General features: G+C 48.1%; 1 protein-coding gene across 1 annotated transcript in view; it reads right to left on the bottom strand.

Annotated features, from left to right (window-relative positions):
* Window positions 1-3227: 3227 nt before the first annotated feature.
* Window positions 3228-13162, bottom strand: part of NPHP3 (nephrocystin 3) — a 161634-nt gene continuing 151699 nt past the window's right edge. The window contains 3 exon segments of the mRNA XM_075315193.1: window positions 3228-4013; window positions 4559-4674; window positions 12887-13012. Coding sequence (XP_075171308.1) covers window positions 3842-4013; window positions 4559-4674; window positions 12887-13012 — 414 coding nt within the window. The 3' untranslated portion in view covers window positions 3228-3841.

The raw sequence follows: 13162 nt of genomic DNA on the forward strand, positions 1-13162 counted from the left end.
ACTCAAGCTTCTGCGACCCAGGGGAGCGGTACCCACACGGGCTGCGAGGGCTGAGGAAGAGAAACGATACCTGCAGAAAAAGAAAATTCCAACAGATGAGAGCGACGAGCGTCGCCGAGAGAAAAAAGAAAAAATATACGCAAAAAATCAAGTGGCTGAAGAGGGCCCAGTCGGCCCACATCAGCCTCCTACGACACTAAGCAAAAAACTGATTGAGTCCGCCTCTGGCTCAGGGGTTATACTGCTGGGGAGGAGCTAACTTTTTCTGTTTACTTAGTGTCAGCCTCCTAGTGACAGCAGCATAACCCATGGTCCTGTGTCCCCCAATGAAACGATGGAGAAAAATGCATTTCACAAACCTGATTTAAAAGTGATTTCAGAAAATAAATTATACCACACTTACCAATTTAACTGAAACTGCAGCCTATCCTAAATGGGCTCGAGCCTGAAGATATACAGCGCTTGAGACCGGTGTCCAAACTGACAAGAGCTGTGTCACACATACCTCAGTTGGTTAGGTACAAGGCTGTGCTATGGGAAGAAATATATCTTAACCCCCCTTGTGCTCAGCAGGAGAAGATATATTTCTCCTGGCTGACTGAGGCATGTATGAAAGCTTGTCACAGGTCTTGGGAGCTGTGTGCCTTTAGTCTGCAGCTCGTCCTGACACATGAATAGTACAGGACATATCATTTTTGGCGACTCCCTTTTAACAATTGGAAATTTTTCTGATGACATATTTCCTTCAACTCCAGCAAACCACATCTCTCCTGTGCAGCATCTAACATCAGCCCGCTCTGTTGTGCTCCAAAATTATTGAACACTCACATAGCACTCACATGACATGTGGAATACCAAATGGATTTCACTTTAACTTTTCTGGATGAAAACCTAAATACTTTTTGCATGCAAATGTGAGCAAACAGTTATACACCTCATTCAGTACCTGTTATTCTCATAACAGATTTATTATATCAGACCCCAAAAGGTCAATATTCCTGTCAATCAGTGACAGGAGCCACCTAATTCACAGCATTCTGTGCAATAAAAGATTTCACTGCTGGTTAGGCCTGTGACACACATCCGTGCCGCCGGCACGTGTTTGTCATTTTTTACACGTACCGGCGGCACGGAGACAAGTTAACCAATGCTACCCTATTGTAGCAGGCACACACACGTAAAACCACACGGAACGTGTGTCCGTGTGCGGTTGTACATGTGTGCGTTTTTCAAAGCGCTGACATGTCAGTGTTTTCTCCCGCAGCACGGGTGTCAAACGGCCCGCACCCGTACCACACGGGTGTAGTGTAGATGCGGTCCCGTGTGACACGCGCCGGCGAAAACACACGTGTCAGTGAGAAAAAAAAAAAAATTTACTCACCTTCTCCAGCCCTCCTGTCTCTGCCGCTGCTGCCTCTTGCTGCCGACCGCCGCTCATTATTCTCATTGAATATTCACTTCACTGCCTGGCAGCAGCAGCAGCGGGGAGATGGGAGGGCTGGAGACTGAGGATCAGCACCGCGGACATCAGGAAGGACCAGGTGAGTATGTTAGCACACGTAGAACCGGTAATTATCGCGGATAGCACACGTAGAACACACGTGTCCCGCACGTACCAGAGACACGTACTTACCTGCACGCAACACGCAGGGGAAATACGTGTCTCTCGGCACGTGCGTGATTTTCACGTGAATGTGGCAGAGGCCTTAATGTGAGCCCCTCTGTCTTGCCCACATTTTCAGCTGGATCAGACACTATATATTTCAATGTTGTCAGTCCGAAACATGGAACAAAGAAAATGAAATCACTTCGGGTTCATTTCCATGGCAAAACAAAAATAAAAAATGTGCCTGCAATTTGCATGGCCTTGCAATTGGTGATATGGGTGCTGAAATCTTCAACTAAAGATGAACTGCTGTAGGTTGCCTCCACAGCATGGAGATTGGGAAATGTAAACCACAACTGTAGCAAATTTTCCACACACAATTTCATGGTGGAAAATCATCTGTGCATATGGCTAGGATACGGTTCCACTTGCGTTTTGCATGGACGAGTGCAATTCGATAAAACATCAGATTGCTCTCACTCTAGTGCAAAACTATGGGGCAGTGTAACATCTGTGATTGGTTTCTCATGCCATATTGGCATGCGGAATAAATCACAGCATGCTGCGTTTGGCAGAAAGTCTCGGCTCATGCACCCCCATACAAATGGAGTGTGTGAAACATCGCACTGCACTCGCATGTCATCCGACCACGTGCAATATACGCAGAGACAGGCAGCAGAGGAGATGGGGAGAAAGTGCTCCCTACCTCTTCTCCACAGTTGTGATATGATTGCATCACTATTGCATGACCCTCAGCTAACGCTCACAGCAGAGGGTCACTAGCATATCACTTCCAATGCTCTCACATCAAAATCTATGCGCAAGTGGAACTGATGCCTTAGTGGAACACTCTCAGGAGTGTTTTTGGGAGGTTGCATGTAGGTCCAAGCAATCATTTTTATCTACTGATAGGATTAAAATAACAGGCCAAAAGTTGCACCGCACACGTGTTTGATTGTCAGGAGATTATTGTGTGGACGCAAAACCAAATGTACAACAATATCTACATCAAATTAGCATAAAAGTCACCTTTTTCTAAAGAAATTTAAAGAAATGTGTTGAGGAGATAATTTTGTAACATTTACTATTAATTAATACAAAAGTATACTATCCCCTCTTGTTAGTGCTCTCAGCTTGATCCTGTTCCCACAATGGCCGCTGATGGAGGAGCACATGACCAGACCAGTCTATCAGCCTCCTGCCAATGAAAAAACACTGGCATTTTTTTTTTTAGCTGGAGATATCTGATGGACAAGTCTGGTTACATGTTCCTCCACCAACAGGAAAGCTTTGTAGGTTTTTGTAAGACACCACCCACTGGATAGTGCTGACTTTCTCAAAGAAGGAGATCCTATAATGCTCATTTGAATAGGAACTTAAGAGCGACCACTAAACAATGTGAAGGAGCGGTGATGTTTTGCTCTTACTATGGCCACTGCCGGAACGGTAATCATTGACCCCCTCACCAATCAGATATTACTGATCTATCATAGAATAGGGCATCAATACTGATGTAGTGGAAATTAGGTTATGTTGCCATATTCCCATAAGTATTTGGTGAGTTTTTGATGTTTTAGATATTCTTTACCTATTACCTAAATTAGGCTAAGTGCGTTCTTCATTGTGGTTTTAGTGTGATTTTTCTGCTGTGGTTTTCATCTGCTTTTGGTACATCATGTTTTTCATAAAGCTCCTTTATTTTGGACACTTCCTGGTATTTGCTTTGGCAAAACACCACATTTCATAGAGACCTTGTGGCCATTTATACATTAAATATAGGAGTGTACAGATCTTTAAGACAATGGTTATATTAACTTTGTAAATTACAGCATCAGAGTCTTCATATCTGTTCTGCTTGAAATAGCCTGAGCTAACCAAACGGTCCAGGCCTTCCCATGGGATGGATTTGTAACCATTTGCTTGACCAATGGGCAACCTGGCTTATACTGGGATTTGCCAAAAACATCACAGACCAAGCATTGATATTCATTTCTTTTCAAGTCAAGTCCACATACATGTATTTTATTCTTATGGCTTCCTGATCATGGAAGGCTTCATTTGGAAACTAAATACTGTCTGTGTGATTTGTGAAACTTCGAAGAAATGATGGAAGACCACACTTGGCTCATAATCCACAGCTGATGCTTGTAGTACCTGTGATAGAGGCCAGGCTTGTTTTTCAGATCTTACAGCTTTCTAGCACAGTACAATTCTGTGACTATTTAAGAGTCGATATCATTGTTCATTAACATTTACTGATAGTGTATTCCTGAGACTGGATGTGTCTCCTCCACTAGATGAATGTCCGGAAGGAGCTTTACCCCCTAATACAGAGGTGTCCGCTTCTCTGATCTCCATTGCTCTTTTATAAAGCACTGCTGCCTTTTCAAAATCCCCTTCTTCATACCTGTTAAAAAAAAAATAACATTTTGATCCAAAAAGTCATAAATTGCAATGAACATTGTTGGTGGTGTACATACAGTATTTTCTAAAGATCTCCAACTTCTTTATGCACAAGATTGATGCAATATGAAAACCTCTGTATCTTTCCTCATACCTTACACGTTCAGGCCAAAAAGTGTCCACGTAAAAGGTACTCTCTATCTTTAGATGCACTTAAATTTGAGGATGGTCTCACAAAGTAAAGCCATTCATAGACAGCAGTAAACTATTGTCAATAGATCCCGCTTATCTATAACTGTATGGTAGCTTCATAGGAGTAGGAAAATGTAGAATTACATCTCCGTCATGTAAAGGGAGGCAGACCAGATTCATGAGTGATAGTCCGGCTCTGCTTATTTCACTATAGGTAAGAGCAATGGCAATGGTAATGATCCCCATTACATTACGCCCAGAGATATCCGATGTCTGGCGCAGCCATTGTATGTTAGAATAGAATGATATGCAATACCTGCCGCTCACGTACAGTATACAGATTAATAATAACATTACCTCAATAAAGCAAGATTTTTCAGGGTTTCTCCAACCCTGGGGTGCATACGACCAAGACTATCTTCATAAATCTTCATGGCACGTTCATATAACGGTAAAGCTTCCACTTGTTTTTTCTAAGAGGATAACATAATAAAAAATATACAGATCATGCTACACTTTATGCAATATAAGACAAAGCCTAGACCGAAACAAGACCAAACAGCCCCAGACACATATACTTAATAGGCACGGATACACTTTCAGGAAACTGGTAGTGTTCACATGCAAAAAATCTCTTGGTGAAAACGGGAGCTTTTATTAAAGATCATCAAACTTCCAGGTAAAAAGTAACAAACAGCCTTTGTCTGGCATAACGGTGAAAATAAACGAAAAACAGTCCACACTAATGTACGGGCTCACTCCTTTACAAGGGTCCCCACACAGGTCCGCATAGGATTACATCTTTTCACCTTCGCTCAGACACTTAAGTCCCAGAGGTGTTTTCTCCTCTACTGCCGAACACCACTGAGGCAGCTCACCAAATACCAGGTCCCCTCAATAAAACTCTCAGCGTTATTAGAGCTGGAGCATTCTCTCTGAGTTTGCATCACCGAGAGTATATTTATTATATAATTAAAATCTACATAAAAAGTTGAACTCCCTTCCAGTACTGATCTTGTAGTACTCTGGATTGTAAACGCTGTCACTGATCAGTATAAATGAAGTAATACAACCATTTTAAAAAAAAAAATTATTGAATTACCCAGAACAACACAATTTTGAGCAACTTGTCTTAAAGTGAAATGTTTGGCAAAAAAGTTTACAATAACTATGTGACTGCAGACCTATGGATAATCACCGCGAGTGTTAGGATTCTCCAGTGCTGGCAGTGACACCAGGCAGTCATGTGACTAAAGGACGCAATATGCACACTTCCAGCTACATTTCTACTAGACGTGAGCTGTCTCACTTAATACATAAGAATGTGGCTGGAAGTATGGATATCACATACTTGTGGACACATGACCGCCCAATTCTGATGCCAGAATCGGAGAATCCTCCCAGTGTGCGCTGACTGCAGACTTTTGTGCCACACCTGGGCAACCCTTTTAAGGGGAACCTATCACCACTTTTTTGCCCTATAAGCTGCGGCCACCACCACCGGACTCTTATATACAGCATTGTAACATGCTGTATATAAGAGCCTAGGCCGCTGTGAGAACATAAAAAACACTTTATAATACTTACCTAACGGTCGCTCGGTGGGCCTAATGGGCGTCTCCGTTCTCTGGTGCTTCCTCTTTCGGCCATCTTCGTCATCCTTCTGAAGCCTCTGTCCATGATGTCTACGTCATACACACTCGCCAATCCTGTGCAGGCGCACTACAATACTTTGATCTGCCCTGCTAAGGGCAGATCAAAGTGCGCCTGCTAAGGACCTGAATGCTTGCAAGTGTGGATGACGTCGGACCCGTAATGCACCGCGGCTAGAGAAGAAGGAGCACAAAGATGGCCAAAAGACGCCGCACCGACACCGGAGAACGGAGACGCCCATTAGGTCCACCGCGCGACCTTTAGGAAAGTATTATAAAGTGTTTTTTATGTTCTCACAGCGGCCTGGGCTCTTATATTACAGCATGTTAGTATGCTGTAAATAAAAGCCCGGTGGTGGTGGCCACAGCTTATAGGGCAAAAAAGTGGTGACAGGTTCCCTTTAATACTCTTTTCCAAGATGCTACTAGTTCGGAGATGTATTCATTTACAATGACACTGTCCATTCAGTGCTACACACCCCTGAGGAATGGTAATACCCACTCGTCAATTTAGGGATAAATCGCTAGGAGGAATAAACGAGGAACAGCACAAGACAGATAAAACAAGGTACAGAAGAGTAAAATGTATTATAGTATTATAGGAAGAGCTAACAGCTACTCTATTTTAGGGTTTTTTCTACGAACAACAGTTTATTTTAATCAATAGATCTTGGAATAAAAATAAGTTCTACAACTGGATATGTTAAAAAAAAAAGAGAATTTTGTTTACTTACCGTAAATTCTTTTTCTTATAGTTCCGTATTGGGAGACCCAGACCATGGGTGTTTAGCTTCTGCCTCCGGAGGACACACAAAGTACTACACTTAAAAGTGTAGCTCCTCCCTCTGAGCTTATACACCCCCTGGTGAGCAGACTTAGCCAGTTTAGTGCAAAAGCTGAAGGAGAATAGCCACCCACAAGTAAAACAGAGCAAAAGCCGGAACAAACGGAGACTCTGTCAACAACAACAGCCGGTGAAAAACACGCGGAACAAGAAATTGCCAACAGGCAACAGGGAGGGAGCTGGGTCTCCCAATATGGAACTATAAGAAAAAGAATTTACGGTAAGTAAACAAAATTCTCTTTTTCTTTATCGTTCCTTTGGGAGACCCAGACCATGGGACGTCTCAAAGCAGTCCATGGGTGGGAAATAAACAGAAAAACTAAGAAGTAGGCAGAACCTAACTTCACAAATGGGCGACAGCCGCCTGAAGGATGCGTCTGCCCAAGCTCGCATCTGCCGAAGCATGAGCATGCACATGGTAGTGTTTTGAAAAGGTATGCAGGCTAGTCCAAGTGGCAGCCTGACAGACTTGTTGAGCCGTAGCCTGGTGCCTGAAAGCCCAAGAGGCACCGACAGCTCTGGTCGAATGTGCCTTGATCCCCGGCGGGGGAGGCACCTGAGTACACTGGTAGGCGTCCGAAATGGTCGACCTAATCCAACGGGCTAAGGTCGGCTTAGAAGCAGAGAGGCCCTTGCGCCGGCCTGTGGTTAGCACAAAAAGAGAAGTGCATCGCCTAAGAGCAGCGGTGCGAGACACATAGATCCGGAGAGCACGCACCAGATCCAGAGTATGCAACGCTTTTTCAAAGCGATGAACAGGAGCCGGACAAAAGGAAGGTAGGGTAATGTCCTGGTTAAGGTGGAAAGGAGAGACCACCTTAGGAAGAAAGTCCGGAGTCGGACGGAGAACCACCTTGTCTTGATGAAAAAACAAAAAAGGTGACTCCGAAGAGAGTGCAGCTAAATCAGAGACTCTCCTGAGGGAAGTTATGGCCACCAAAAAGGCCACTTTCTGTGAAAGACGAAACAAAGAAACCTCCCTAAGGGGCTCAAAGGGGGGTTTCTGCAAAACCGTGAGAACCAAATTAAGGTCCCAGGGATCTAAGGGCTGGCGGTAAGGCGGAATGATGTGAGACGCGCCCTGCATGAAGGTGCGGACCTGAGCCAGCCGAGCGAGACGCCGCTGGAACAGCACTGACAGAGCTGAGACTTATCCCTTGAGAGAGTTGAAAGACAGTCCTAGCTGCAGACCGGACTGTAGAAAGGACAGAAGGGTCGGCAAGGAGAATGGCCAAGGAGGATGGCCGGAAGAGCGACACCAGGACAGGAAAATTTTCCAAGTCCTGTGATAGATCTTGGCGGAGGAAGACTTACGGGCCCGAGTCATAGTGGAGATGACTTCAGGAGGAATACCAGAAGCCGTCAAGATCCAGGACTCAAGAGCCACGCCGTCAATTTGAGAGCCGCAGAATTCAGGTGGAAAAACGGACCTTATGAGAGAAGGTCTGGACGGTCCAGGAGATGCCACGGCACCTCTACGGACAGATGGAGCAGGTCTGGGTACCAAGCTCGCCTAGGCCAGTCCGGTGCAATGAGGATGACTCGACGGCCCTCCATTCTGATCTTGCGCAGGACTCTGGGCAAGAGAGCTAGAGGGGGAAACACGTAGGACAGACGAAACTGGGACCAGTCTTGAACCAGAGCGTCCGCGGCGAAGGCCTGAGGATCGTGGGAGCGAGCCACGTAAACCGGAACCTTGTTGTTGTGACGGGATGCCATTAGGTCCACGTCCGGAGTGCACCACTTGCGGCAGATTGACTGAAACACTGCCGGGTGCAGGGACCACTCGCCACCGTCCACGGATTGACGGCTGAGATAATCTGCCTCCCAGTTTTCCACGCCTGGAATGTGGACTGCGGATATGGTGGACCTGGAGTCCTCCGCCCATTGAAGGATGCGTTGTACCTCCAACATTGACAGGCGGCTGCGTGTCCCGCCTTGGTGATTGATGTAGGCAACCGCTGTCGCGTTGTCTGACTGGACTCGAATGTGCCTGCCCGCCAACAGGTGATGAAAAGCTAGGAGAGCCAGAAGCACGGCTCTGGTTTCCAGGACATTGATCGAAAGGGCTGACTCGGACGGAGTCCAAGTGCCCTGCGCTCTGTGGTGAAGACATACTGCTCCCCAGCCGGATAGACTGGCATCCGTGGTGAGGATCACCCAGGACGGGGCCAGAAAGGAGCGCCACTGGGACAGAGAGAGGGGCCGAAGCCACCACTGAAGAGAGCTCCTGGTCTGTGACGACAGAGCCACTAACCTGTGCAAGGAGGAAGGCCGCTTGTCCCAACAGCGGAGAATGTCCAGCTGCAGGGGACGCAGATGGAACTGGGCAAAGGGAACAGCCTCCATTGACGCCACCATTTGACCCAGCACCTGCATCAGGCGCCTGAGGGAATAACGGCGGGGCCTCAACAGAGAGCGCACCGCCAGTTGGAGGGACTGCTGTTTGACTAAGGGCAACTTCACAAGTGCTGGCAGAGTCTCGAACTGCATCCCTAGGTACGTGAGACTCTGGGTCGGAGTCAGAGTGGATTTGGGAAAATTGACAAGCCACCCGAATTGGGCTAGAGTGGCGAGAGTGAGCGAGACACTCCGCTGACAGTCCGCGCTGGATGAAGCCTTGACTAGAAGGTCGTCCAGGTAAGGAATCACTGCCAACCCCTGTAGGTGCAGGACCGCAATTACTGCTGCCATGACCTTGGTGAATACCCGAGGAGCTGTGGCCAACCCGAAGGGGAGAGCCACGAATTGGAAATGATCTTCTCCGATTGCAAAACGTAGCCAACGCTGGTGTGAAACTGCAATTGGCACATGCAGATAGGCATCTCTGATGTCGATGGATGCCAGGAAATCCCCTTGGGTCATTGAAGCAAAGACTGATCTCAGAGACTCCATGCGAAAGTGCCGCACCTGAACATGCTTGTTGAGAAGCTTGAGATCCAGGATGGGCCGGAAGGAACCGTCCTTTTTGGGGACTAGGAAGAGATTTGAGTAGAAACCTCTGAACCGTTCCCGGGCGGGAACCGGTACAATTACTCCGTTGGCCTGCAAGGATGCCACGGCCTGTGAGAAGGCGGCGGCCTTGGAGCAGGGGGGAGTTGAGAGAAAAAATCTGTTTGGCGGGCTGGAAGAGAATTCTATCCTGTAGCCGTGGGAGATGATATCCCTCACCCACTGATCGGAGACGTGTTGAAACCACGCGTCGCCAAAGTGGGAGAGCCTGCCACCGACTAAGGACGTTGCTGGCGCTGACAGATAGTCACGAGGAGGCTGCCTTAGCGGCAGCACCTCCTGCGGTCTTCTGTGGACGCGCTTTTGGGCGCCAGTTGGATTTCTGGTCCTTGGCTGAATTAGTGGACGAGGCCGAGGGCTTAGAGGACGACCAGTTGGAGGAACGAAAGGAACGAAACCTCGACTGATTCCTACCCTGGACAGGTTTCCTGGTTTTGGTTTGTGGTATGGAAGTACTCTTCCCGCCAGTAGCTTCCTTAATAATTTCATCCAGCTGTTCACCAAACAGCCGGGACCCAGCAAAAGGGAGCCCAACAAGGTACTTCTTTGAAGAAGCATCTGCCTTCCACTCTCGAAGCCACAAGATCCTGCGGATAGCAAGGGAATTAGCCGAAGCCACCGCAGTGCGGTGAGAAGCCTCCAGCATGGCAGACATGGCATAGGATGAAAAAGCTGAAGCTTGGGAAGTTAAGGCAACCATTTCGGGCATAGATTCCCTGGCGACGGAATGCATCCCCCTCTAAAGAAGCAGAGATGGCTTTGAGAGCCCACACTGCTGCAAAAGTTGGGGAGAACGAGGCCCCCGCCGCTTCATATACGGATTTGGCCAGAAGGTCAATCTGACGGTCAGTGGAATCCTTAAGGGAGGTGCCATCAGCCACCGACACAACGGTCCGGGCTGAGAGTCTAGACACCGGGGGGGTCTACCTTTGGGGAATGAGCCCACTCCTTGACCACCTCAGGTGGAAAGGGAAAGCGGTCATCAGAACCACGCTTTGGGAAGCGTTTGTCAGGACAGGCCCTGGGCTTGGTCACAGCGGCCTGAAAACTGGAGTGGTTAAAGAACACACGCTTTACTCTCTTAGGCGAGGTAAACTGGTGCTTTTCTGCCAGAGAGGGTTGCTCCTCTGATACTGGCGGATTGAGATCCAGTACAGAATTAATGGAAGCAATCAAAGCACTAACATCTGAGTCACTTTCGGACAGATCAATGGGGTACATGGAGTTAACCTCCGAGCCCCCCGTAAAGGCATCCTCCTCATCCTGCGAGTCAGCTCCTGAATCAGAGCCGCGGGACGAGGAAGGAGAGGGAACCCTGCGTCTCTTCTCAGGAGGACGGGGTCTGGGACCAGATGATGAATCCTCTGTGAGCTCCGGTCCTGAGAAACCCCTAGCAGCAGAGGCACCCTGTGAAGGGGGCTGATGCATGTTCAGCAAAGTCCTGGACAGAAGTCCCATGGAGTCAGCAAAAGACTGGGAGATAGACCTAGAAAAGGATTCTACCCAAGCCGGGGGTTCAGCCACAGGAGCAGGAGCAGCCTGAGAGACCACTGGGGGTGAGACTCCAGGCTGAGGCACCGCCAGGTTAGAGCAGGCATCACAATGTGGGAAGATGCTCGGTTCAGGCAGCAGGAGCTTACATACAGTGCATACTGAATAAAGCTTTGGAGCCTTGCTCCTCGTGTGAGACATGCTGCTGGAGTGGGGGCTCTGCCAGAGAATGAACACCAGAGAGTATAAACAGAGGTCCACAACCGGAGACCGGTTGTGGCTTACCGGACCGCTGGAGCGGTGTTGTGTGCCCTCCAGATCCCGAAGCCCGGACCCCCAAGCACAGCACCTCAGCAGACATGCTGCAGACCAGCGCTGCAATGACTGATCCCAGAGAGAACGCTGAGAAAATGGCCGCCGGAGCGAAGAGAGGGGGCGGGACTTGCTTGAGGAGCGGGATCTGGAGGGCCATAGAGACCTACAGGGGAGGGGACACACACTGCAGTGGGGAGTGTCCCTCCCCTGTGCAGAACGGCCGCCGGGCGGAGCCGAGCCTGTCCCTCTGCATGAGTGACATGCGAGGGCAGTGAAACCGAAACTAGGCCTCCGGCGAAGCCGAGGCCTAAATTTGAGCGGCGCGGCCGGCGCGCAGGCACCATCGGCGCGGTTCTCAGGCGACAGCTAGAGAACCCGCCGGAAATGTCAGAAAACACAATAAGCACACTCTCCCATAACAATAAAGTACAGGGACCCCGAAAACTAAACGTCTCAGGTACTTAGCTTGCTGAGACGCAGGGCCAAGTCCATGGGGATGAGTGCTCCGGTCCAGCAGGGTCCTGAAGGGCTGCGGATGGAGACCGGTCTCCTGCCAAGCATGGAGACCGTGCTGGCTCCCACTTCAAGCCAGAGCCCAGGAGGGATGGTGAAGGAGCACGGCATGTAAGGCTCCAGCCTAGGAATCAACCTTACAACACCGCCGACACAGTGGGGTGAGAAGGGACATGCCGGGGGTCCAGACGTGGACCCCACTCTTCAATCTCGTTCCAAAAGGAATAATCATATGAGAATGCGTGTGAATGTATGCCTCCTGAACACAAAGCGATAAACTGGCTAAATCTGCTCACCAGGGGGTGTATAAGCTCAGAGGGAGGAGCTACACTTTTAAGTGTAGTACTTTGTGTGTCCTCCGGAGGCAGAAGCTAAACACCCATGGTCTGGGTCTCCCAAAGGAACGATAAAGAAAAAATGTTCCAGTGCTGAGATATCATAAATGTGCCCCTGCTGTGTACTGGGAAATGGTCGTGTCTGACCATACAGGGACATGGTATGATCGTATCACATCTCCTGGGAAGGGGAGGATGCAAAACAGTATACAGACAGGACAGCACAGGATCCCAAATGATTCTTTGAGGTAGAACATGGTTTAAAAACAGGCAATTAAATATTTTACCTCACAAAAAATTCAGCTGTGATCCCATGTCTATCTACTCTTTTGCTTCCTCCCCTCGGTAGGAGGAGATGTGGTACGTTCAGACCAAGAACTGGAGCAGCTCTGCATGTTCAGACACAGCCAATACACAACACATTGCATGGATAAATTTATAAGATTATCTTCTACTGATTAAAATTAACTTTTTTCTTGTGAAAACCTCTAAGTAGGGCACCAACAAACTACACCGTGCTTACCATTTGACAGTACAATACAGCAAGGTTCACCAAGGCAGTAGCAACACTGGGGTGTTTGGGGCCAAATGACTTCTGACGGATTTCCACAGCCAGTTCATAAAGAGGTGCTGCCTTATCTAATTTTCCCTGAGAAAAATAAGCAAAAATAAAAATATGATACACAAAAAGCCTATTCATACCCTTCTTAGCCATGTACAGCCTCAAATGTGAACCAAGTGAAACAAGATTTCAATAATGTGTGAGCGTGGTGTAACTCCTTCACACAGCTGGCTGTCC

The sequence above is a fragment of the Anomaloglossus baeobatrachus genome, chromosome 6 (assembly GCF_048569485.1).
Source record: "Anomaloglossus baeobatrachus isolate aAnoBae1 chromosome 6, aAnoBae1.hap1, whole genome shotgun sequence".
NCBI classification, from domain to species: Eukaryota; Metazoa; Chordata; class Amphibia; order Anura; family Aromobatidae; genus Anomaloglossus; species Anomaloglossus baeobatrachus.